Source organism: Sphaeramia orbicularis, chromosome 17 (assembly GCF_902148855.1).
Source record: "Sphaeramia orbicularis chromosome 17, fSphaOr1.1, whole genome shotgun sequence".
NCBI classification, from domain to species: domain Eukaryota; kingdom Metazoa; phylum Chordata; class Actinopteri; order Kurtiformes; family Apogonidae; genus Sphaeramia; species Sphaeramia orbicularis.
In genome coordinates this window covers 40,438,217-40,462,352 of record NC_043973.1, presented here as the reverse complement: position 1 = coordinate 40,462,352, position 24,136 = coordinate 40,438,217, and the positions used below count along the sequence as shown (strand labels likewise).

The following is a 24,136-nucleotide window of genomic DNA, read 5'->3' as shown; positions in this document are numbered from 1 at the left end:
AAACAAAGAGAAAAATTTGGAGTTATTATTTCTAAGTTATTATGCCTCTGAACTAAAATCAGTCTGACACCCCTGGATGTAAGAAGGCTTTAGATTCAATTTTTTTTTTTTGCTGACCAAGAGGATTTCGATGTTGCGTCAACGGTACAAAAGGTTCAGTTATAAACACACGACAGTATCCTGAGATGTTCGGTAATTTATGGAGCCACTAATGTCCCAAAAGGTGCCACTTTTTATCTTGTGCAAACAGCTTATTATCTTGTGCAAACAAGTCATGGTCTTGTGCTAGTTACTATCTTGTCCACAAAAGATAAAAACCGTATCACCTCCAGTGTCTTTAGGAGCTGTGTAGAATTATTTTAGCTTTACAGTTTGTCATGTTCTCACCGAGCATCTGCATTTAATCACTAAAACAGCCTCTTGGTGAACTCAGATTTACAGTTTGATCCTTTTTCATTTTGTTTTTCATTTAGTATTTTCTTTTCACTAGAGCACTTTGAGATTCTTTTGAATGAAAAGTGCTTTAAAAATGCAATTTATGATTATTTGTTGCTTATAATGATCTTTGTCATTATTGTGGCTCAACTGGTTTAGTTGTATGTGTTCTATGCATTGTTTAAATCTCCTATGATTCATCTGAGGTGCAGTTTATTTCAATAGTTTGGGGTTTTATGCTATACATGTACATGTTTTAATGTTTTGTTTTATTTTTACTCCATTTTTTTTAACTTAATTACAATAAAACTAGGATGTTTTTAACCAGATCTTTACTCCCCACTGCTTTCTTCCCTTTGGGATGTTTTTTTTAGAGTATCTGTCTTATCATGGTTTACAACATCGATCATATCAACAGACCAGATGGGCGTCTACTAGGAGGAGTTTATCTTCTTGTTATGAGTTTATCATCCATGACAGTGACCCATTTTAAAAGGTAACAAATGAAAAATGGCCATATTGAGGGATTTTAGTAATATTATGCTGCACAAATTTGGATTTCAAGGTGCTTTGTTGTTAGATTAAGTCGCTTCAGACCTTCACAAAGAGATCAGTCGGAGGGAAGATCCCAAGACAAATGGAGAGAAGGACCCATCCATTCAGACGGCTCTGTTTGTTCCTGTTGTTAACCAGCTGCTTACAGATCTGGCAGTAGATTTCATCTCTGCACAAGAGGGAAAAACACAAAGAAACACAGCATTCAATACACTGAAGTACAATATTTTACAAAAATGTATTATGTCCAGCAGCCCAGCATATGTCTATTTTTAAAATGTTAACCCATCATGACCCGCAGATAAATTAACACTTTTGATCATTTTTTTCTCCAGCCATTTCTGCATCACTTTATACAGTTATATTGAATAATTCTATTATATCTTAATTAACTCATACATTCACATTACTGCACCTTAGTCACTTTCACACCTGTATGCATATAGTGTATATTTACTTCCATTTCCTGCAGATTCATACATATGCAAATCTTGTATTTTTTTCTGCATTATTGGTGTATTCTATTTATATTATTTACTGCTTTTATCTCTTCATACTTACTTTCCTTTTTTGCTAGTGTTTTTCCACAGTGTTTTCATATGCAACTGAGCTATTGTGACCAAGTAATTTCCCTTGTGGATCAATAAAGTTTGTCTAAGTCTAAGAATTGATAAACTGGGCTGAAGAGATATATTGCTCCTGCTTTACACACGTGTTTTTTACATATTAACAATCAGTAAAACAAACAGAATTTACACTAAATGTTCCAGTGTCAATATTAAAACAACACTAACATTCTTACACTAACAACTTGCTCCTTTCAAAGTTTTTTAAAATACCTGGAATGGAAATTTCTTCATCATGTGACCCACCTGGATGCTGTAAAGTATCTCTATTATTGCACTCTATTTTTTCCCATTACATGAAGAACCGTTTCCTTTTTATTGTGTAGCAAACAATAATATAATAATGGTACATAATGTTTGAGTGCTAGTTTGGATGGCTGGAACTCTTTCACTGTTTGTGCTACTGGAAAAATTCCAACAGTTTCTAAAACCTGAGATGTTGTGCTTTATAGGCTTTATTGGGTCATTAGTAATTTCAGTCATGTTTGTACTAGAAGCTAGAGAAGAAGCTGTTTTAGCAGTATTATAGCATGTAGTTAATTGTAAATGATTGTTAGATTTTGAAAGATCTGGGGGGAAGAAAGTGCTCTGGAAAAATGGGCAAATTGATTCACTCACAGCATATTTTCTAACCTTTTTATGGTCAAAATAAGAAAAAAAGTCCAGGTGCAGCATTTTAGGCTTAGAGTTTAAAGGGTTAATGCTAGGTTAATAACGTAAAACTTATTACATTATTGGCAAAATGTTATTATGTTATTGCCTCAAATTTTGAATTACAACATTGGCTTTATTACATTTAAAATGGCCAAAATTATTACATTACTGACTTCTACGTACCTTATGTCCCGTCTGGATAAAGCATATCCAATGATAACGTGCAGTTTTTCCAGAGATGAAAGCTTGCGACGCAGTGTAGCCTCTCCTACCAAATATTCACTCTCGTCTTCTGTGTCCTCTGGCTGTTTACGGTGACAATTAAAACAATGAGCTTTGCATGTATGAAGTAAATAATGAAAATGAAATTAAATCAAATAACTTACCTCCTCAAGAATAGCTGTGGCTCTTCTACCTCCAGCTCCAAGCTTTTTCTTGTTCTTTCTCAGTATTTTCTATTCAGAAAAGATGCATTTATTAGAGGAAATGACAACACAGAACAAGCAATAATGAAGTGCTTATCTTCAAAACATGAGTACGGTGCACTGACGTCCGTACCTGGTCCAGTCCCACCAGATGGCTCAGCCTCCTGCCCTGCCTGTGAGGAAGATTACGGGAGATGGTGCTGGAGGCTTGAGACACCGAGTCAATGGATTTCAACTCTGGCATGTCACCCATAAACCGAAGAATAATCCAAAATACAGTCAGACAGGCCTAGAGAGGAATGACAGAGGAGAAAATCAGGAATGGGATGTAGAGAACTACTTGGAGAGATACTGTTTTTTGTAATTAATAACTGGAATTGCTTCAAATTAAATTTTTTGGGCCATAAAAAGGAATGTTTTTTTTCTTTTAATTCATCATTGACTATTTACTGTATCTAAACTCACGTTGTCAAGACTTTCATCTTACTGGAGGACAACTACAGCCAGACATTTCTTTACCTGAGAGTTCCTGATCAATCTAACGCATATAAAGGCAAGTGTATTAACCCATAAAGACCCAAATAACCACTGGTGTCCAAAAGCATCCACTGATCTAAAATGTTTAATAATTTCTAAACCCTTAATCCTATCAATCCATGCAAATAATTGGTGTAAAATACAGTTTATCATCTTTTCATGGTCATCAGATATGACCCATTTGGACATTCAGAGGCTCTGTTGTGAACGTGGAAACACCGTCATCTTCTACAACATTGATTCACCAGTAAAACGCATGGAGTTGGCTCAAAGACAGTGGATGAAGACACTTGGTTTATGTTCAGTTAATGACAGATTTAGTTGAAAAAGTCACTTTTTCCTCAATTCTCTGTTTCTCATACAATAACCCTTAACTTTAATTTGAGCTTTTGTGAACATTTACACAATCAGTGAATTAAATATAGGAAAATGTATGATTTTTACTGAAAAATGCAAAATACAGAGGATAAAATTATAATAAATGGTAATAAATCACTTAAGAAAGGTCAAATAGAGGGAAAAATGTATTTGGGAAATAACACAAAAGTAGCACTGGGTCTTTATGGGTTAACTTTTCTTGTCAGTTTTGTGAAGTTTAGATTAAAATATTAAAAGTCCTCATGAAGTTCCTCACTGGTGTTAGTGTTAAAATGACATTTTGAAATAAACACCGCCATCAGATAAGACCACTGAGAGACTACTCATGTTGAATAAACAAGGGACTGTGTTCTGCAAAGTAAAAATGAGTACATTGTTTATTGCAGTTTTTAATGGTGCATGCTGTTTTTGAGGTTGGACTGTGAACAAATAACTTCTGCAAATATCTGTACTTGCTTGAGTTGTTCATAGGCTACTGTCTACAAACACAGGGACAAGTTTAACACTGGTTTGGTTGTTGAGATTTTACAAGTCAGATGTTACACAACTGAGTTTTGAGGAGGAGGACTTTTGAGAATTAACAATGAGTATGAAAACAGTCCAGTTAAAGGGAGCAAGCTCATTTTTTTTGTTTGTCAATCTTTTTTATTGAGGAATTCATCAGAAAAACATCCATTATTACAAATTTTCCCCATTTTGGTTGACTTGTATTCATGGAAACCCTCAACTTCATTTGCCTGTGGAAATGAAGTGCCTGTCTCTATTCAGTTTACTCACCTGGGCGTCAGCCTCATCATCGTGGGATAACAGAGGCTGTTGCACTCTCTGGGTGATGTGTGTTGGGGTGGCATCACCTTGGAAGTTAAGTCTGCTGAACTTGATGAATGAAAACTCTTCGTTGGTATCATCAAAGTCGTCCTCACTATCGTCGTCTTCGTCTGATTGCACCGGGGTTGAGGAGATTGAGGGTGGAGCATTCATGGCGGCCTCTGGGTCTAAGGTCGCACCAGAGATTTCTTTCTCTTCCAACTCTGAGTCCTGCACCTTTATGAAAAAAAACACCAAAACCAAATGCAGAGTATAAGGACTTGGGCAGTGAACAGAAAAAACATCTGATTAAATACAAGATATTTAGTCAGTGTTTTATAAAGTACTGGAAAATCACACTTGAGTAGAAGTACAGGTACCCTACCAAAAAAATTACTTTGGTAGAAGTTCAAGTCACCAACTGAAATGCTACTCAAGTTAAAATCTTTAAGTATCTACTATTTACTGTACTTAACTAAATCAAGTAATCTACAATTAAATGTACTCAAGTACTAAAAGTAAATGTTAATAGGATAACTCAACTAATTAAATGAAAGTCCATACATGACTTCCTATCAGTGCTCAATAGCAACTATATTGATATCTCTCAGAATATATTTTAAAAAATCATCAAAAAATAGAAATTTATCTAAACTGTGATCAAACTTTGTTGATATTGTCTCAAGGGAGCTACATAAAAATTTGAAATGAATCCGACCAGTAGTTTAAGAGAAGACTGTTGAAATCTAGACATTTGTGACCTTGGGTTTGAGTCTTCAAGGTCACTCAAGGTCAGAAGTCATAGAACCAAATGAAAGTCCATATACGAGTTCCTCCCAGTGCTCAATAGTAACTACACTGATATCTGCAACCATTTCCATGTTATAAGCCATCAAATGTAATATATGTATGAGTATAAGTATATGTAATATATGTAATGGGATATAAGCCCATTATAAGTCAAGGCAAATTTTTAATATTTAAAAATTCGTTAAAAAATTTAAAAGATCTAAATTTCTCAAAACTGTGAACAAACTTTGTAGACATTATTCCAAGGAAGCTACAAATAAAATTTGAAATGATTCCAACCAGTAGTTTGAAGAAATTGCTAACAAAGACGACAAAGATGAAAACGACGATGGTGGAAACAGTGCCTTCACAGTAGCTCATGGCCTAAAAATAGAATCTTATTGAAATCTGTAGAACAGATCGTACAACTAACCTCTGATTTGTCTGACTCTGATGAATCTGTGTCAAACGTTTCCACAACCACCATTGGGATGAGAGCCACCCTTTCCTTTATATTCGGCTCACTGATTGGCTCAGACTTCTCAGAGCCAGTTGCTGAACAGGCGTCAGACAAGGCTGAAAGACGCCGAAGAAGCTCCCCTGCAAAATGAACCTAACACAGGAAAAAAAACAGAAATGTGGTCAGAATCATTACCCAACTACCTTTGTTTTCACTTTAAAGACATTCAGCACTTACATCTTCTCTCATCTTCTGAACTAATCGTCTGGCCAGGAATCCTCTGGCGGTTGCTTGCATCAGTATGACAGCCTTCTTCTTCTGCTTGAAGTCCTTCCTCATCCAGTAGCCTCGTATCTGCAGGTCAACAGAAGGTATTAATCAAATGCAGGGTGCCCATGAAGTCTCTTTATAATTTAACACATTTATTACAAAAGCAAGTGAATAGACAAATCTGTGAAAATTATTACAACATGACATGAAAGGTAGGTATTGAAGTTTTTTGCTTCTTTTAATAACCTCTACATGATTAATATTAGTTGCCATGTTGGCTTTATCATAGGCCAACAAGTGCTCAGCATCACTGGGAACTCCTTCAAGACCACTGGATAACATTTCAGGTGACTACCTCATGAAGCTCATCGAGAGAATGTCAAGAATGTGGAAAGCAGTAATTAAAGCAATGGGTGGCTATTTTGAAGCATGTAAAATATAAAACATGTTTTGAGTTATGTCACACTTTTTTAAAACTACATAATTACCTCAGTCAAGGAGGTTATGTTTTCATCGGGGTTTGTTTGTTTGTCTGTCTGTTAGCAAGATAATTCAAAAAGTTGTGGAAGGATTTTGATGACATTTTCAGGAAATGTTGATACTGGCACAAGGAACAAATGATTACATTTTGGCAGGGGGGAGACTGATCTGCCTTGGCGGAGGTCTGCACTCTTCAAGTGCTTTTCTAGTTCCATATGTGTTCATTTATAGTTTTGATGCCTTCAGTGAGAATTCACAATAGAAATAGTCATGAAAACAAGTGGTGCCAAGCACAACAAACCCCGCCCCTCACACATATTGTAGCTTATTTTGGCATCAATCCAGCTGATGTCATCATGTCTATGCATGTGCTGATGTCAGCATATTAAATGCCTCTATACATATATGTGCCAAGTTTGAAGTAAATTGAAACAAAATTGATGTTTTTATAGACATGTGAAATTTCGCCCATTATAAATAAATGGGAGAAGAAAAAAAGAGTTTTAAAAATTTCTAAAAAAATGTAAACTTTGACCCACTGTTTCCAAAATGTAATGGGATCTATTCTGTGTCAATGGCAATCTATAAACCCAATTTGGTATGAATTCAACCAATAGTTTTGCTGCGAGAGTGTAAACAAACAAACAAACTAGAAGCACTCGGAGAGTGCAGACCTCCGCCAAGGCTGATCAGTGGCCCCCCCATGGGCCCCCCCACCCCCGATCACCACCAAAATTTAATCATTTCTTCCTTATCCCATTTCCAACAAACCCTGAAAATTTCATCAAAATCCGTCCATAACTTTTTGAGTTATGTTGCACACTAACAGACAGACAAACAAACAAACAAACAGACAAACAAACCCTGGCAAAAACATAACCTCCTTGGCGGAGGTAACAAACCAAAAACAATACTCCTTGCCTTCCCTTTGGGGGCGGGGAAAATAAAGAGAAACCAGGTGCGTCCAAACTTTTGGCTGGTAGTGTATTTTGGGAGGAAAGGTTTATTTTTTTCCTTGTAAAAATCCTTGCCACTACAGTGTCTGTGGTACATGCCTGACTCTGTATGAGCAGAGCTGCTTCTTGTTGTCTTCTGTACTGTTTCTGGAGCTGTCGACTGCGGATTTTGGACACGAGCCGCTCAAAACCCTGCAGGATCTGTTGAAGAGAAAATGGAAATAAAGGACAAGGTGTGTGCACATTAGATAATCGTTCTTTGTGCAGGAACATAACAGCATTATGCCAGCGACCAGCTACATGTTATTAGAGTGTGCACTAACCTTTCTTCGCTCCTTTTTCTTCATATAAGCTCTCCAATGCTTCTGCAAAACAACGACTGCCCTTCGCTTCTTCAGGAAAGACTTTCTGCAAAACGGGGAATTAAAATACTTAAATAAAGGAATAAAGGGAAAGAAAACAATTATGTAAATATTGTCCACACACATCACCTCTTTCATTTTGGTCGTACACACAGTAATTATAGGTAATAGGAGCTTATCTGACTAAAAAAGATGATATAGTTTCTTATTTTTCCTTTAAAACTGCACCTGTCTTTGATTCCCAGCATGACTCTCTGGATCACAACAGCTACCCTGCTGAGTTCTTGTTCCCTCAGTCGTTCCAGAGCAGCATCATGGGCATCCTGAGGTAAAATCAAAGTTTTTATTTACTTTCAGTATGTCTTGAAAAACCATATTAGCATTTACATGTTACTTAAGAACAGTACAAAACCCAAGTTAAAGTGGATGGATCAGTAGATACAACCAATGCTCTTTCAACTGTTAATCTGCTCTCATTTCATCTCTTGTCAGAAATAATTAATAAAATCTTTGGTACAACAAGGTTTAATTGATCCATTTTCAGCACCTTCAGGAAAATCTTGCTCCTCCCTATTTTCCACTCGTCCTCTCCTTTAATCACAGTCTCACAGATGGCTTCACAACAGGCAGCAGCTGTCTCCTGGAGAGACGATAAAACATTATATTAATAAGTTCTGAAAAGAGGCTAATGAAAGACAAAGCCATTCATGGGTAAGACGGACTGAAGTAATTCATCTGTTAATCAGTCATGATAGAGTAAAACAAATATAGCATTTATACAAAGTCACACTTGTATACACAGCCAGGGCAAATAAAGGAAACACCTCTACATAAATATGCAAATAGGTAAAAGCCTTCCATTTGATAATTACTGCAATGATTAATATGTTTCACCTCCAACAACTTCTTTAATCGTAACTGATGCAGTAAACACTAGCACTATCAGTTGGCAGAGAGCAGAAAGATTACAGTGTGTTTCAATGGAAAAAGGTCATGTGGTCTGATGAGTCAGGACTGACCCTGTTCTAGAGAAGTGATTACCCATCATGCGTAGGGCCTACAGTACAAGCATGTGGGGGCAGTGTTATGATCTAGGGTTGCTTCAGTTGTGCGTCCTGTGTCCATAAAATGAGGTCAACAACTACATGAATATACTGAATGACCAGGTCGGAACAGAGGTGGGTATTTTCTCGGACAATGCCAGGATTCATCAGGAGCAGATTATGAAAGAGTGGATCAGGGAGGATGAGACATCATTTTCACATGGATTGGACACCATAGAGTTCAGACCTGAACTGCATTTGGAATCTTTAGGATGAGATGGAGAGGGTTTTATTACCCTGCCCCCCGAAGGGGAGGAAAGGGGTATTGTTTTTGGTTCAGTTTGTTTGTTTGTTTGGTTGGTTGTTAACACTCTAGCAACAAAATATTTGGTTGAATTCATATTAAATTTGGTTTATAGATTGCCAGTGACCCAGAATAGATCTGTGTACATGTTGAGAACAGTAGGTCAAAGTTAAATTTTTTCATGAATTTTTCAAATCTTTTTTTTTTCCCAATTAACTTACAATGGGTGACATTTCAAATGTCTGTAGCAGCAAAACTATTGGTAGAATTCATACCAAATTGGGTTTATAGATTGCCAGTGACCCAGAATAGATCTGACTACATTTTGGGAATAGTATGTCAAAGTTCAAATTTTTTATGAATTTTTAACATCTTTTTTATCCTATTCACTTATAATTGGTGAAATTAGTCTATGCTGTTATTATATTATGTCTATGCTGACATCAGCACACACATATACATGATGACATCAGCTGGATCGTTGCCAAAAATAAGCTACAATACATGTGAGGGGTGGGGTTTGCTGTGCCTGGTACCACTTGTTAAGATGTTTAATCTCCATCATCAAAACAAGATCTGAGCAAAATATAAATACAACTCTGGACAGAAATAAACATTGTGACATTTATTGTGACACTGCATTAAGACTATGTGGCATAATTGATGTAATTGAAATATGAATTAAAAGCTGTGTGTGTGTGACTTGCTTTTTTTGTACTTAAATTACAAGACAGCAATATGACTCACAGTTTTAGGATTACAGATGGTTGTCTTCAGGAGAACCCTGTAGCGCTTCAGGAAGTCCTCAAAGGTGTGTCGAATGGGATATCCCAGCTTCCGGATGCGAATAGTGTCCATCATGCCAGAGTATCTCAGCTGACGCATACACAGCTCCCTGTCGAAGCGCTAAAGGACAGCACATAGTGGTGGTTACGGGTTTACACATATTCAGCATTAAGAAGTGTATTAGTAGCATATTGACTCTTTATTAGTCATTATAAACTATTATTCTGCATGAGCATGTCCTACAACTACCTGACCATTAAGTGACAGTTTTTCTTCAATAAGCTCATTATTACTGTTTATTGAGAGTTAATAAATTGGTGCAAATGAATGATGATAAAATCATGCTTTACTCTGTACGGGCAATATAAAGTAGGATTTTTTTTTTTTTTTTTGGAAAAGCAAGTTATACAAAACTTCCTTTTCCAGTACAATTCAATTTCCACACATCAAATTTGAAAGAAGATGCTAATCCAAAATTTTTAGTCGAATATAGAACAAATAAAATAAAGAAAGAAAAGTGTGCTGAAGGAGAGGGCTTACTCCGCTACTTCATCAACAAGATAAAACACATTAAGGTGTGTATGTTTACATTAACCTAAACAGAAATGTATATCAGATAACTGTTTTCACATAACCAATGTATTCAATTCTCATCCATTACAAATTTAACATAGTTTGTTCATTTTGACCAATTAGTGAAAAAAGCTTCCCGTTGATCCTTAAAACAAAATGTCAGTTTCTTCAGAATGAAGATGTCCTGGACAATGTTGATCCGTTCTTCTGTTGTGGGTGTTTCAGGCTTTAACCATTTTCTAGTGATAGTCTTTTTACTTGCTGCCAAAAGTATTAACAACAGTTTTTTAACCTTCAGAGTCCAATTATCACATGAAATATCTCCTAAATTCTGGCGCTTCACATTTACAAGGAATTTTTTCTGTAAAAATGTTATTTAAATGTTCACACAGCTGTTCGCAGAATGGTTTGATGACTGGACAACTCCAGTAAATATGATAGTGATTGGTGTTATTTGTCCCACAGAGTCTCCAACAGGTGTCCAACAGGTGTCTCCACTGCCCTGTTATTTTCTGGGCAGGACAAAGTAGTATTTTAATAATGTGGGCAGGAGATAGCACATGTGAAATACTGAAGGTCAGAGATAATTCATAACAAAAGCAAACTGTACTTTATACTTTATGCTTCCAGGCTTTAATATTCCAGGAAATTTGATCAGTTGTTTTATGGTGAAAAGCAGGAAGAGGTTGATGTTTATTCTGATCAAGGAACATAGTAAAAGAGACTAAAAATGATGCTTGTAAAATGAACAAAGCAGGATTTTAACACACATTTACTACTTTTATAAGGGGGAGATGAAACTTGTGTTTGTCCCAGGCTTTATAACATTCGTTCGGTTACACATTTGTATTGTTCTTTGCTCTGGGGTTGTGGTTCTTGCATCATTTACCTCAGACTGCTTTTCATTGTTGGGCTTGAAGCAGCGGATGAAATATGGCTGGCAGGCAGACAGAGCCTTCATGAGGGAGTCCAGAGACTGACGAAACTGACCGCTCAGTGTTGGCATTTGTTTACGGTTGTCGGGCTGGGCCTGAATGATTGACAGGGAGAAGAAAAAACGGAGGACACCACCAGAGATTATTATTGATCCTTAAACATCTCAGATTACAAGTTACAATTACAATTGTTTCATCCCCTTCCTGTTCAGTGATTCTGAATATTTGTGATAAACTGGAAGTTTAAGTGTTGCTTTAAGGGTTAACTTTAAAATTCTTCTTCAGTTAAATAAACTCATGGATTCACCAGAGAATAAAGTTTTTCTGAGTTTATGACACACTGACAAAACAGCAACACTACAAATATATGATAACCTTACAGAATATGATCCACGTCTGTAGACAAATATACAGCAGCAAAATGAAACTGAGATGGTGACACATGTAGACGCAGTAACCTAGCAGCCTTCACATCCATCTATATTATAGAGTTGGCTTTTTGTATATTTTTGCATTTCTTGTAGTTTTGTATATTGCCAATATTTTTTGGTACAATTTGTGTGATATTTTTATACAGTCTTTTTTTGCACTTGAAGTATTTGCTACTAAACTGATGTTCATAGTCCCTGTAACAGTGACAGTAAAGTCCAATTCTACTGTATTGTACTGCACTGCACTGCACTGCATTGTATTGTATTGCGTTGTATAGCAGTGTAGTACTTCTACTTAAATAAAGGATCTGAATACTTCATCCTCCACTGATCCTTCATGAATTCCACTGTCAATAAATTCTCTTTGTAGATACAAGTGATGTTTTCATGTGTCACTTTCTACTAAATATGAAAATGTATTTGTGACAGTGTGCAACTCGATGAAAAATTAGGTTTTACTTTCATACCCTCACAGAGTTTTTAGGTGTCATGATGACCTTCTTGTTGTTAGTTATCTTCATCGCATTATTAGAAAGATCACTCTCAAAAATCTGATGAAACAGCTTATTGGTTGAAGTGTCAATCAACCTGATGAGGTCAAAGCTGACGGCATCTCTGTTCTTCTCCAGGAATCCTTAAAAAAACACACAGGAGTTTCACATCTTAGTGTTAAAATAGTGTCATTTGATTTAAATTATTTTATTACATGGTCTTTTTGAATAACTGCATTGTGTAGCAGACACTTGCTATGCACATAGGATCTGTAGATAATTTCAAAATAAATTTAAAAAATGACGTTTGCATCAATTTTTTTGCCAAATGATTGATTTCTGTGTGATTTCTGCATCAGTCTGTCAGGGTTTGTTTGTTTATTTATTTAACAGGGAAAGTGCACAAAGCATACATCTTACCAGAGCTAATTTTCATCTGCATTTTCTATTCTGTTTTGTATTTTATACTGGTATCTTTCATCTGCAGTCCCTGGACAGGGGGGTAATGTTAAGATAAATTTATCATGACAAAATACTATACCCAAGGCCATAATATAGAACAATAATTACTATCCTAACAGCAGCAACATGAATCAATAACAGCCTCCAACAGGATTCACATCAGTAACAATCCATAGTCAAACAATTCATCAATAAAACAAATCTGGATGCTCAGTCTCACTGTTGAGCACAACCAGAGTCTGAGTTTAGTGACTACACACTCCAGCATCATTCAACCAGTTACTCAAACTATATTTAAAATATTTAGAACTACATGCTCTGATATTCATTGGTAAAGTTGTTGTAATGTTGTGGTCCAAACTTTAACGTAGCAGTCCTGTTTGATGGAGGCTGATGTTGACAGCACTGCATCTTAGCTGTGGAGATAAATTATAAATAATCTTATACAGTAAAGTTTTCAAATGTCAAAAGGTTATTTTTTTCGAAGTGGCTACTGACACAGTACTAAGGCACGAAATATTGATTTGTCTATTACCACAGAGCCAATCAGCACCCTTGTTATACCATGTGTAGACTGGTAACTTGTTACATCCTGAAAAGTACCAAGGCAATCATATAGCAAACGGTCAAACATAGAAACAGTGGAGATTTAAGTAATTCGGTAATGTATCGGACTGCAATGTGGAAGGCTTGGATTCAATTCCTGGTCAAAGTAGCTTTTTTTTTCTGAAAGATTCTCAAACAGGAGGGGGAGCCAGGTGCCAAGAGCACCGGTAGGTAAATCCGACATTGATGTAAATCAGCCACAAGTACAACGTTCAGAATGCAGTATTCAGACCACAGCACTCAATACACTGAACTGACACAGAACTGAAGTCACACATCACACTGCTGCCTCTAACATGTAGCTCCGCCCACCTTCTCCAGCCTCCAGAGCAAAGAACACCATAAAACAACATATAGAGCATTTAGAACAATAATTCCTATTCTACACTATATACAACCATTAATTTGTCATTTCTTCCATCAATTGCCACAGTACTGTGGTAGCAAAATGCACAAAAGAATGCACTGAAATATACACCATGTATCACCACAGTACTGTGGCAACAAGAGGATAATGATTTTATGTAACAGTATCTATGATTGGCTCTAGTACCAATGCTAACATATGATTGGCTTTGTGGCAATAAACAAACTGATATTTCATGCCACAGTACTGTGGCAGTAGACATTGCCCTTTTTTTTATTATATCACAATGATAATGAAAATCAGACTTTTTGTCCATTATCTTTTGCATTTGCTTCTACACAATAATGACTTGCTCACTTCACATTATCTCTTCCTTAATAGATTTGTGTACCTTTAGAGTCATAGTAAACGACGCCTGCAAAGTGGCAAATCCCAAAGTCTGTGTCGTGTTCACTCTTGGAGGAAATGTAGACTTTACTTCCACTGTGCTGATGGTTCATCTTCTGCAGCATAGTGTTGTCCGAACCCTGTGAGCCACCACCATACAGTCACAGAAAAAATTATTAGACCATCAAAAGTCATCAAAAACAATGGTTATGCAATCAAGTACTAACTCCTGTGTGTATCATGTGACTAAAACAGACAGAAAAGAAAACATGAAATGCCTAAAAGCACTGTTTTTGTCAGTACAATGCCATAGATATTGATGTAAGAACTGAAGTGATTTTGGTTATTATCAAGAAAACCATGGAAAATGGATAGATATCAGCTCTGAAATTAAACTCTTTTGAGCTATTTTTGTTGTTATCATTATATTTAGTCAAACAAATGTACCTTTAGTTGTACCAGGCATTAAAATGAACAAGAAATTGAAGAAAACGAGGGTGGTCTAATAATTTTTTCCATCACCATATGTACATTAATAAGCAGAGATACACAAATAAATGATGACTTATGTGTGAAATAATAAAGTGGGACACCACCTTTGGGAAATGGCTCTCCTCATCAATCAAAGCCAGCAGGTTACAGGGTTTCACAGCCAGAAGGTCCAAGATGTTCTGATTGTCGCTGAAGCTGATGTTATTCCATGTGATGTCCTCCTTCTTATACTCCTTCTGCTCCAGCTTGAAGATGTGTCCCACAAAGAACTGCTGCAACTTCTCGTTGGCAAAATTAATGCACAGCTGCTCAAAACTACGAAACAAAAGGGTGCATTTAGTTGTTGGTTTTTGGACACATTTACTACGATGGGATATTTTTGCTTTCTAAGGTAAGTGATGAAATGTTCTGACCTGTTTGTGTCGAAGTTCTCAAAACCAAAGATGTCGAGCAGGCCGATGGACAGAAAGGAGGTTTTGGGTTGGTTGGCCAGTTTTTTGTAGATGACGCTGTTAATTTTCTTGACGATCCATATGAACAGCTTATTGTAGATTGCCTGCGAAACAAACCAGAAAATACAATAAATCAAAAATAATCTGATCATCCCTGCATGAAGAGTTAGTTAAACTATACTGAGGATAGGGCTGGAAGAGTTTACAGATGTTTTCAGTTCAGGATGATTCATGATTTAACCATTTTTTCTTTAAATATACAAGAAAAACATGAATCAAAGAATATTAACATCAATGTTGCACTTGTAAAAGCATCAATGTGCAAGTGTAAACATTATTTTAAGCAAATAAAGATCTAGTGATGGACAATGACTGAATAAACATATTCACAATGAATATATTCCAACAAAGACCCAGGGTGGATTTTGAATGTTTAGAGGAAATACTAATTTTGTTCATGCAATTTCTGCATTTTTCATGATTTTCACAAAGCACAAATTTCATCGACCACATTAATTTGATATACTGACAAAAACTGAGGTGTAAAAAGCTGAAATTTAATAAGGGTTAGTACAGTTAACAAAGAATGAACAAATGTATGAATGAACTTATCATTACTTTGTTATTTGTAAAAGTAAATGAATAAATAAAGTAAAAAAGAAAGTTAAATAAAAACCACAATAAACAATACAACAAAAACTAAAACTTAATAAAGCTGCATGTAATGCCAGTATAGTTTAAATACAGAGTTCTGCTGTGAGTTGATTATTGTTAATGAGTGCAGAATAACAAAAGGGCGTCCATTTAATGAACATCAATCAACAGGATACATTTTCAGCTTCTTTAAATCAAGGCATTGCTTAAAATACCTGAAAAACTAAATAAAAACTAAACTAAAATAACTCTATTTCTCATAATAAAACACAAAAACTAAAAAGCTAAATGAAAATAATCCAACAATCCTGAGATGTTTTCTGTTCTCCACAACTGCAGAAATGGTTTAAAGGAGTGGAAAATGTTTATTATTTCTCATTAACTCTATTTTACGTTTTTGTGTATTGTATATTTTTCTTATTTCTGTATTTGCTCCCCTGTATGAGTAGTATGTTGTTTTGTTTTCTGTTTTGTTTTTTGTTTTTTTTTTATCTTTTTACATATATAGAAGTTATTTACATGATGTAAAGTGTTGATAAGATAATTGCTGTCTGAAAATAATAAAAATATAATTATATTAAAAAAAAAACAAACAAAAAAAAACATCGCTAGATCAGTGTTCATCTCCTACAGAGGAAATGGGTTTCTAAAGAAAAGAAGTGTAAACATACTTATTATTTCTCATTAGCTCTATTTTACAGTTTTGTGTATATTTTTGTTATTTCTGTGTTTGTTCCCCTGTATGAGTACTTTTTTTTTTTTTTTTACACATATATAGAAGTTATATACATGTCATGAAATGCAGATAAGATTATTGCTGACTAAAAATAATAAAATAATAAAAAGATAATTATAAAAAAAAAAAACATATCACTAGATCAGTGTTAATGTCCTACAGGGGAAAAGGGTTTCTAAAGGAAAGGAGTGGAAAAATAGTTATTATTTCTAATTAACTCTATTTTATGTTTTTGTGTGTATTTTTGTTATTTCTGTATTTGCTTTATTTCAGTATTCTTTTCACAAATATACATATATACACACACACACACACATATTTTATATATATATATATATATATATATATATATGTATATAAATAGGAGTTATATACATGATGTAAAATACTGATAAGATAATTGCTGTCTGAAAATAATAAAAAGCTAAATATGTCTAAAAAAAAAAGAAAAACACAGCACTAGATCAGTGTTAATCTCCTACAGGGGAAATGGGTTTTTAAAAGAAAGGAGTGGAAAAATACTTATCATTTCTCATTAACTCTATTTCATGTTTTCGTATATATTTTTGTTATTTCTGTATTGGCTTTATTTCAGTATTTTTTCATATATTTATATATATATATATATATATATATATATATATATATATATATATAGACATATATATATATATATATATATATAAGTTATATACATGTTGTAAAATGCTGATAAGATAGCTGTTATCTGAAAATAACAAAAAAAAAACAATTAAAAAAAAAAAAACACAAGTGTAAAAAGTACAATTCTGTCACAAAGGTTTAAAATCACCTCATTTTCTAAAACAGTCCAAGTATATCCACCCTCCTCATAAAACCCTGTACACAACAGTAGCAGGACTGTGTTCTGTCATCTGAAATCATTATCACAGCTAATAAGGAAATACACAACATACTGATTTACCGTCAGGGCCTCGGCTTCCTTACCTTGACAAAGGCGTCTCTACAGTCTGAGGCCTGTTCGGAGCTCAGGGGTTTAGTCACCCGCTCTGTGTTGGTCATAAAGGAGCGATGAGTCAGGCTCTTCGCCAGGGAAGACTTTTGTACCTGAAACACACACATGTCATTTAATGCCTATAACAATTAGTTCAACAGGTTCAAACCTAGAGATTCAGGTCATATGTATTTAGTCAGAAATGACACAAACCTCCAGTAGTGATGCTGTGATGCTGAAGTGTTCGGATTTACTGACATCGCTAGTTTCCAGGTTATTTTGCGTGTTGGCTGATGGGAAAATAAGATTAAATATGACAAAAATACCACCTTTAATAGTAAATTCTTTGAAAGTGCATCTAATAACACATGACAGAAGACTGATGAGAAGATATTCACTCAACTGCCAGTCTGACTTTTATTACTTTTAGAGTTCAGGGCCTCATTTTCATATAAAAAAGTTACGAAGCAAAGTTAGAGACAAAATTTCACAAATATTTTACACTTTTCCAGTACTGATAATATAAATCCTAAGACCATTCACAATCCGTAAGAACAGGAAAATGAAAAAGTAACCATTTTCATTCTCCACTTTTCATATTCTCTTCAAATACTCCAAAAACCACCAAGCCAATAAATTATTTTAAATTTTATTGTAATAATAAAACGGAGCAGAAATTTTTTGTTTTAAATGAAATAATTACAACACAAAGCCTTCCCAGCACCCAAACCCTGTACAGGTTGGATTTAAAATCCATTTTTTGATCAGGATAAAGAGAAAAAAACACAACCTAAAATTAATAAAATTCTACTCCTCAAAAATGAACGTGAAGCTACTTATTTCACCAAAATGTGCAACTTAAAACCTATCTCTCAGAATTTATGGAGTCTGAATTTCACAATGTTTTACTGTAGCCCAAAGGAATTTGCAAACATAAAAAATTAATTCCATGACTTTTCCAAAACTAAGGACCATTTTACTTGAGGTCTGAACTATAAAACTGTAGGAGCCCCGAATATGAAGCAACTGAGTAAAACAACAGAAGTGAAAATAAAAATCAAGTGCAACTAAAACCATGACAGATGTGAATGTGCATTTTAAATGTTTACTTATAATGATAACAAAATATGTTGTTGGTTCTAGATTTCAGATGCTTAGGAGACTAAAAATTTAAAACATCAACATTAAAACAAGCTGCATGTAATTTGTATTATGTTCAATATATAAGAATATTAGCTGCCTATATAACAATATAATACATATATACTAACAATATAATAACAATACTGTTCGTATACTGTTCAATAATACTATAGGTAATACAATATGTACTATAATAATAATAATAATAATAATAATAATAATATTGTTCAGTGTATAAGAGTACTTGCAGCCTATATAATAACATTATAACAAAAATGTACTAACAGTATAATAACAACACTGTTCAATAATACTGCATATAATAATAATAATAATAATAATAATAATAATAATAATAATAATAATAATAATAATAAAATATTGTTCAGTATGTAAGAGTACTAGCTGCCTCTATAGCAATATAATGAAAATAACAATATAATAAATATATACTAACAGTATAATAACAGTAAAGTGTTTCAGAGACACTACCGGATACTCCAGTGTCCACTCACCCTCGAAGCAGACGTTACCCAGGTGTAAAATGGCCGCCAGCAGTTTGAGGATGTCCTGACACTGGTGTTCTGAGAAGGTCAGGATTTTCATAGCAGAACAGATGCGTTTGTAGTCTTCAGCATCGTCTCTGCCGTCACATGTGATACAGTCACCCTACAGCGCATGGGAGGAAATGTCCTTTTAATACCCTCACCTTGTCATATTTATTGTAACATACTGTGACCCAACCAGGCTCAGTATGTCTACGCATCACAGCTTGTACCTTGGTAAGAAATTTGTATTCCTTAGCGTTTCCGAGCTTTAGAGTTTTCCTCTCCTCGGGTGTAATTCCTGCCAGTAAGCAGTAAAAGATGTGGTAATTTCGTTCTTCAAGAGCCTGAGGTCAGAGAACAGAAATAAATATGATTTATATACAATGATAAAATAAGCTGAAATTACTGCAAACTATTAATGGGACTAATGTAAATCTGTGATCATAAATAGGAGGATATAAACACAGGTAAAGTCAGATAAAGGAACAGTTTTAACCCATTAAGACCCAAACAGCTACTGGTGACCAGAAGCTTCTAATGATCCAAACTGTTTAATATCTGTTGATCCACTAATTCTATCAATACCTGTAAATAATCGGTGTAAAATGCAGTTTATCATCTTGTCATGGTCATCAGTTATGACCCACTTGGACATTCAGAGGGTCCATAGTTACCATGGAAACACTGTCATCTTCTACAACACTAATTCACCGGTAAAACCCATAGAGTTGGATCAATGACAGTGGATGGACACACTTGTTTTAAGTACAGTTATTGATATATTTGCTGAAAAATTCACTTTTTCTTCAGTTTTCTCTACTTCTGATATAATAACCTTCACCTTTTATTCTGAGCTTTTAGAAACATCTACATGATTAGTAAGTTAAATATAGGAAAATACCTGACTTTCACTGAAAAACTGCAAAATGCAGAAGATAATATTACAATAAATGGTGATAAATTACTTAAAGGGGTCATATTTTTATATATATATATATATATATATATATATATGTGTGTGTGTGTGTGTGTGTTTTTTTTTTTTTTTTATGGGATTATGCATTTTAAAACATTTCCGTGTGGTCTACATAAATTGTAAAGGCTCTGCTTGGGTCTGAATTCTTCATTAATTTAACTCCACAGGTCCATCTTCAACCCTATTTCTGAGTAATGACACCAGAAAGGTCGTTTTGAGTGCTGGCCCTTTAAATGCACATGAGCCACTTCTCACCCCACCCCCTCCAGGTTGTTGGCTGTGCTGCTCTGTCCTGTTTCTCGGTACTTGGAGAAATTTTTGCTGGAAGTCTTGACCTTATATGTGCAAATGTCGTGACATAACTAGTTATAAAACATAAAAAATTAAGCAGGAATTAAAACAGGTTTTAGAAATCCAGTTGATTTTTGCCGGAATGAATATAAAGATAGCTTTGGAGCACCTGGAGGGTTCAAATTCAAACTTTTTGAACCATTAGGGTCCAAATACACAAATAAATGCAATAAAGACTAATAAAAGTGGGTTTAGCAAAATATGACCCCTTTAATGAAAGTCAGCTACACAGAAAAAATTTTTTATGGAATTGCAGATAAGTAGCACTGGGTCTTTATGGGTTCATACTTTTCTTCTGTAGTAAAGTAAAGCTTGTCATGATATTAAAAGCAAAGGTGTGTTATTTACACAAAGTCCTGACACAGATGGTGATCATGGTGTAACAGGTCAGCAGTGAAGACCTGCTCTGTGTAAACATGAAAAGCACTATGTTGGTCTGTAGAGTTGCGTCACCTGATGACAGACACGACTCTTCTCCAGAAGATACTGCTCCACACGAGCACCTTCGATCACTCCATTCTTAGTGAAGAAGATCTCCAAGTATTTCCCGAAGCGGCTGGAGTTGTCATTGCGGACTGTTTTAGCATTTCCAAAAGCTGTACGAGGCAGAACAGGACGATGAAACACTATGTCTGATGCAACAGTTTGCATCAGTTCACACAAACATACCTGAAACTATTTTATGTTCATGGATTTTCTTGAAAAAAAAAAAAAATGACAAGAAAACTTCTATTAAAAAATATGGAAAGCTGCAAAACCATAAAGCTGTAAATAGTGCAGAGCCAATGTAGTTTTGAAAAAACATATGTATAATTTTTATGAATTAGCAATTTATACGAACATTTTCCCATTAAGTTTTTAAAGAAAATTCAAGGAACCCTTGTTTCAATTATTTACTAACATACTTTATATGCAAATATGCAGTCAGAATGTGGCTTTTCCAGCTCTAAAGTCATGTTACAAAGAGGTTTTTATGCATAACTAAATAACTAAAGATGTAACATGTATTTATGAATACATGAAAAGTGAAAACTATGGGAGATATTTCTGAAAATGAGAGACTCCTCTGTCACATGTTCTTCATTTGATTTCAGATAATCATCACTAGAGTTTCTTGGATGATTAGAACAAATTTCTACCTAATCCAGTAAAAATAATCAACTGGTGAAGTTTGGAATACACATAATAATATGATAACATCCAAACTAAATTTAACATCAACAACTAAAAGCATATTTGTTAGTAGAGAATTAGGATTTTTCTATGGTCTCATGAACTTAATAGAAGTTTTAACGTCTTTCCATAAGAAAAGTGTTGAAGTCTGGATGAGGCAGCGGTGCATCATGTACAGCATAAGCTTGTCTCAATATTTAAAGATTTGATTTTAATAACCATGAAGATCCAAAGATCCATAATCGACCAAAACCATTTCTTTACCTGAGAGTTCCTGATCAATCTAATGCATATAAAGGCAAGTGCATTAACCCATAAAGACCCAAATAACCACTGGTGTCCAAAACCATCTACTGATCTAAACTGTTTAATACCTGTTGAGCCATTAATCCTATCAATGCATGTAAATAATTGGTGTAAAATACAGTTTGTCATCTTTTCATGGTCATCAAACATGACCCATCTGGACGTTCAGAGGCTCTGTAGTGAACATGGAAACACCGTCATCTTCTACAACACTGATTCACCAGTAAAACTCATGGAGTTGGATCAATGACAGTGGATTTAAACACTGGGTTTATGTTGAGTTAATGATAGAATTTGATGGAAATGTCAATTTTTCTGCAGTTTTCTGTTTTTTTTATATAATAATTCTCAACTTTAATCTGCGCTTTTATGAACACTAAATAATCAGCTAATTAAATATTGGAAATCGATGACTGATTTTTACTGGAAAAAATGCTAAATACAGAGGATTATTTCACAATAAATATTGACAAATCACTTAAGAAAGGTTAAATATAGAGAAAAAAATAATTTGGGAACTACCACAAAAATAGCGCTGGGTCTATATGGGTTAATGTCTTTATGATTCAGCTATTGTTTAGTAAGAGAGAAAAATAATTAATTTCATAGTATAATGTATCTAATGCATTAATATGAAGATGGAGCATCCAGAAATATAACATGAGAGAAAAGGATGACAGTTTTTGTTTTGTTTTGCTTTTTTTTAAAACTCCTTTTCTTCTCTTCAGTTCACTCTAGTGTTGAATGTATACGTATGTATAATGTATACGTTATGTTCAGTTAATGATATCTTTGCTAAAAACAGTCACTTTTTGTTCAGTTTTCTCTATTTCTATTTTAATAGCCCTCAACTTTAATGTGAGTTTTTATGAACATCTGCATGATCAGTGAGTTAAATATAGGAAAATACTTGAGTTTCAATGAAAAAATGAAAAAAAAGAGGATGATATTATAATAAATGGTAATACATCACTTAAGAAAAGTTAAATATAAAGAAAAATGAATTTGCAAACCATCATAAAAGTAGCATTGGGTCTTTATGGGTTAAATGCCAGTATCGTACCTTCTAGTATTGGGTTGGACTCTAGAATCTGCTGTTCTATATGCTGTTCTGACAGTTGTCCACTGACTGCAGCCAAATACTGCAGGATCAGTTTAGTGCTCTCCGTTTTCCCAGCTCCTGACTCCCCACTGAGACAAAACACAGAATAATGGAGTGGAAAGTAAAAACAGCATCTTTTTTTTCTTTTAAATATAAGATAACAGTAGATCATTCTCACCTGATGATGCAGCACTGGTTCTTGAGGTGGCGTTTCATGTTAAAGTAGCAGGATTCAGCGATGGCGAAGATGTGAGGTGGGAGTTCACCCAGTTTTCGACCACGATACAAACTCACCTGTGGGACAACGGGCATGACACACAACACTGTCATCCTCCTGCTATCAGTGACTTTACAGCACAATCACCTGGATTCTAACCCGTGTTTGACCCCTACCTGGTCAGAGGAGTACAAAGGGAAATCCTGGTACGGGTTTACAGCCACCAACACTGAACCTGTGTAAGTCTGCAGAGCAAATAAAGTGTAAGTTGAATTCAGTAGGTCAAAGGGTATCTGAAGGTATCTGAGAGCATTTTCCATTTTTGGTTGATTATTTAAACACTGAAAGGGAATACGCAGACAAAAGCACGAACTTCAGTTTGACTTATGTAACCATAGCTTCAACACAAGCACAAAAATAAAACATTTCCTGCTTTGTAATTTGTTTACAACACCATTCTTACATGCACTACGTCACACTCTCATTATTTTGTTTGCAGTAAATGATACCTTACATGATTATTATTATGTACACAGGGTTTGTACACATTTTTCAAGGTCAAATTCAAGCACTTTTAAGTTTCATTTTCAATTTTTTCCAGCACAGCACTTTATCACTGGGGTAAAATACATATCTACAGGAATACATACACTTATTATTATTATTATTATTTTTTTTTTTTTTTTTTTTTTTTTTTTTTTTTTAAATCACAGAGTTGTACATTGTATTATGCTATAAAAATCTAAAATTATAACCTTCTCAAAATGGATCAAGGAAGTACTGTATTTTCTCAAACTGGAAAAAATTAAATTGATTTTAGCTGGAGCCTCTAACACATTTGAAAAGACGTGGACTCCTTTTCTGATCTATGTTAATAGTACAATCTGTCATGTT

At 34.6% G+C, this 24,136-nt stretch overlaps 1 protein-coding gene across 1 annotated transcript in view; it reads right to left on the bottom strand.

Moving 5' to 3' along the window:
- LOC115436775 (unconventional myosin-VIIb-like) overlaps positions 1-24,136 on the bottom strand; it is a 54,098-nt gene that overhangs the window by 27,083 nt on the left and 2,879 nt on the right. Inside the window, exons 4-28 of the mRNA XM_030159697.1 lie at positions 23,419-23,487; positions 23,204-23,319; positions 22,987-23,114; positions 20,898-21,040; positions 19,348-19,461; positions 19,085-19,238; positions 17,640-17,716; positions 17,420-17,539; positions 15,025-15,167; positions 14,716-14,926; positions 14,124-14,259; positions 12,274-12,440; positions 11,330-11,470; positions 9,829-9,987; positions 8,282-8,374; positions 7,963-8,057; positions 7,696-7,780; positions 7,472-7,573; positions 5,904-6,020; positions 5,640-5,819; positions 4,388-4,654; positions 2,829-2,984; positions 2,657-2,725; positions 2,454-2,575; positions 1,033-1,159 (exon numbers count right to left, since the gene is read on the bottom strand). Of these exons, the coding sequence (XP_030015557.1) occupies positions 1,033-1,159; positions 2,454-2,575; positions 2,657-2,725; positions 2,829-2,984; positions 4,388-4,654; positions 5,640-5,819; positions 5,904-6,020; positions 7,472-7,573; positions 7,696-7,780; positions 7,963-8,057; positions 8,282-8,374; positions 9,829-9,987; positions 11,330-11,470; positions 12,274-12,440; positions 14,124-14,259; positions 14,716-14,926; positions 15,025-15,167; positions 17,420-17,539; positions 17,640-17,716; positions 19,085-19,238; positions 19,348-19,461; positions 20,898-21,040; positions 22,987-23,114; positions 23,204-23,319; positions 23,419-23,487 (3,291 nt within the window). The remainder of the gene's footprint in view (positions 1-1,032; positions 1,160-2,453; positions 2,576-2,656; positions 2,726-2,828; positions 2,985-4,387; positions 4,655-5,639; positions 5,820-5,903; positions 6,021-7,471; positions 7,574-7,695; positions 7,781-7,962; positions 8,058-8,281; positions 8,375-9,828; positions 9,988-11,329; positions 11,471-12,273; positions 12,441-14,123; positions 14,260-14,715; positions 14,927-15,024; positions 15,168-17,419; positions 17,540-17,639; positions 17,717-19,084; positions 19,239-19,347; positions 19,462-20,897; positions 21,041-22,986; positions 23,115-23,203; positions 23,320-23,418; positions 23,488-24,136) is intronic.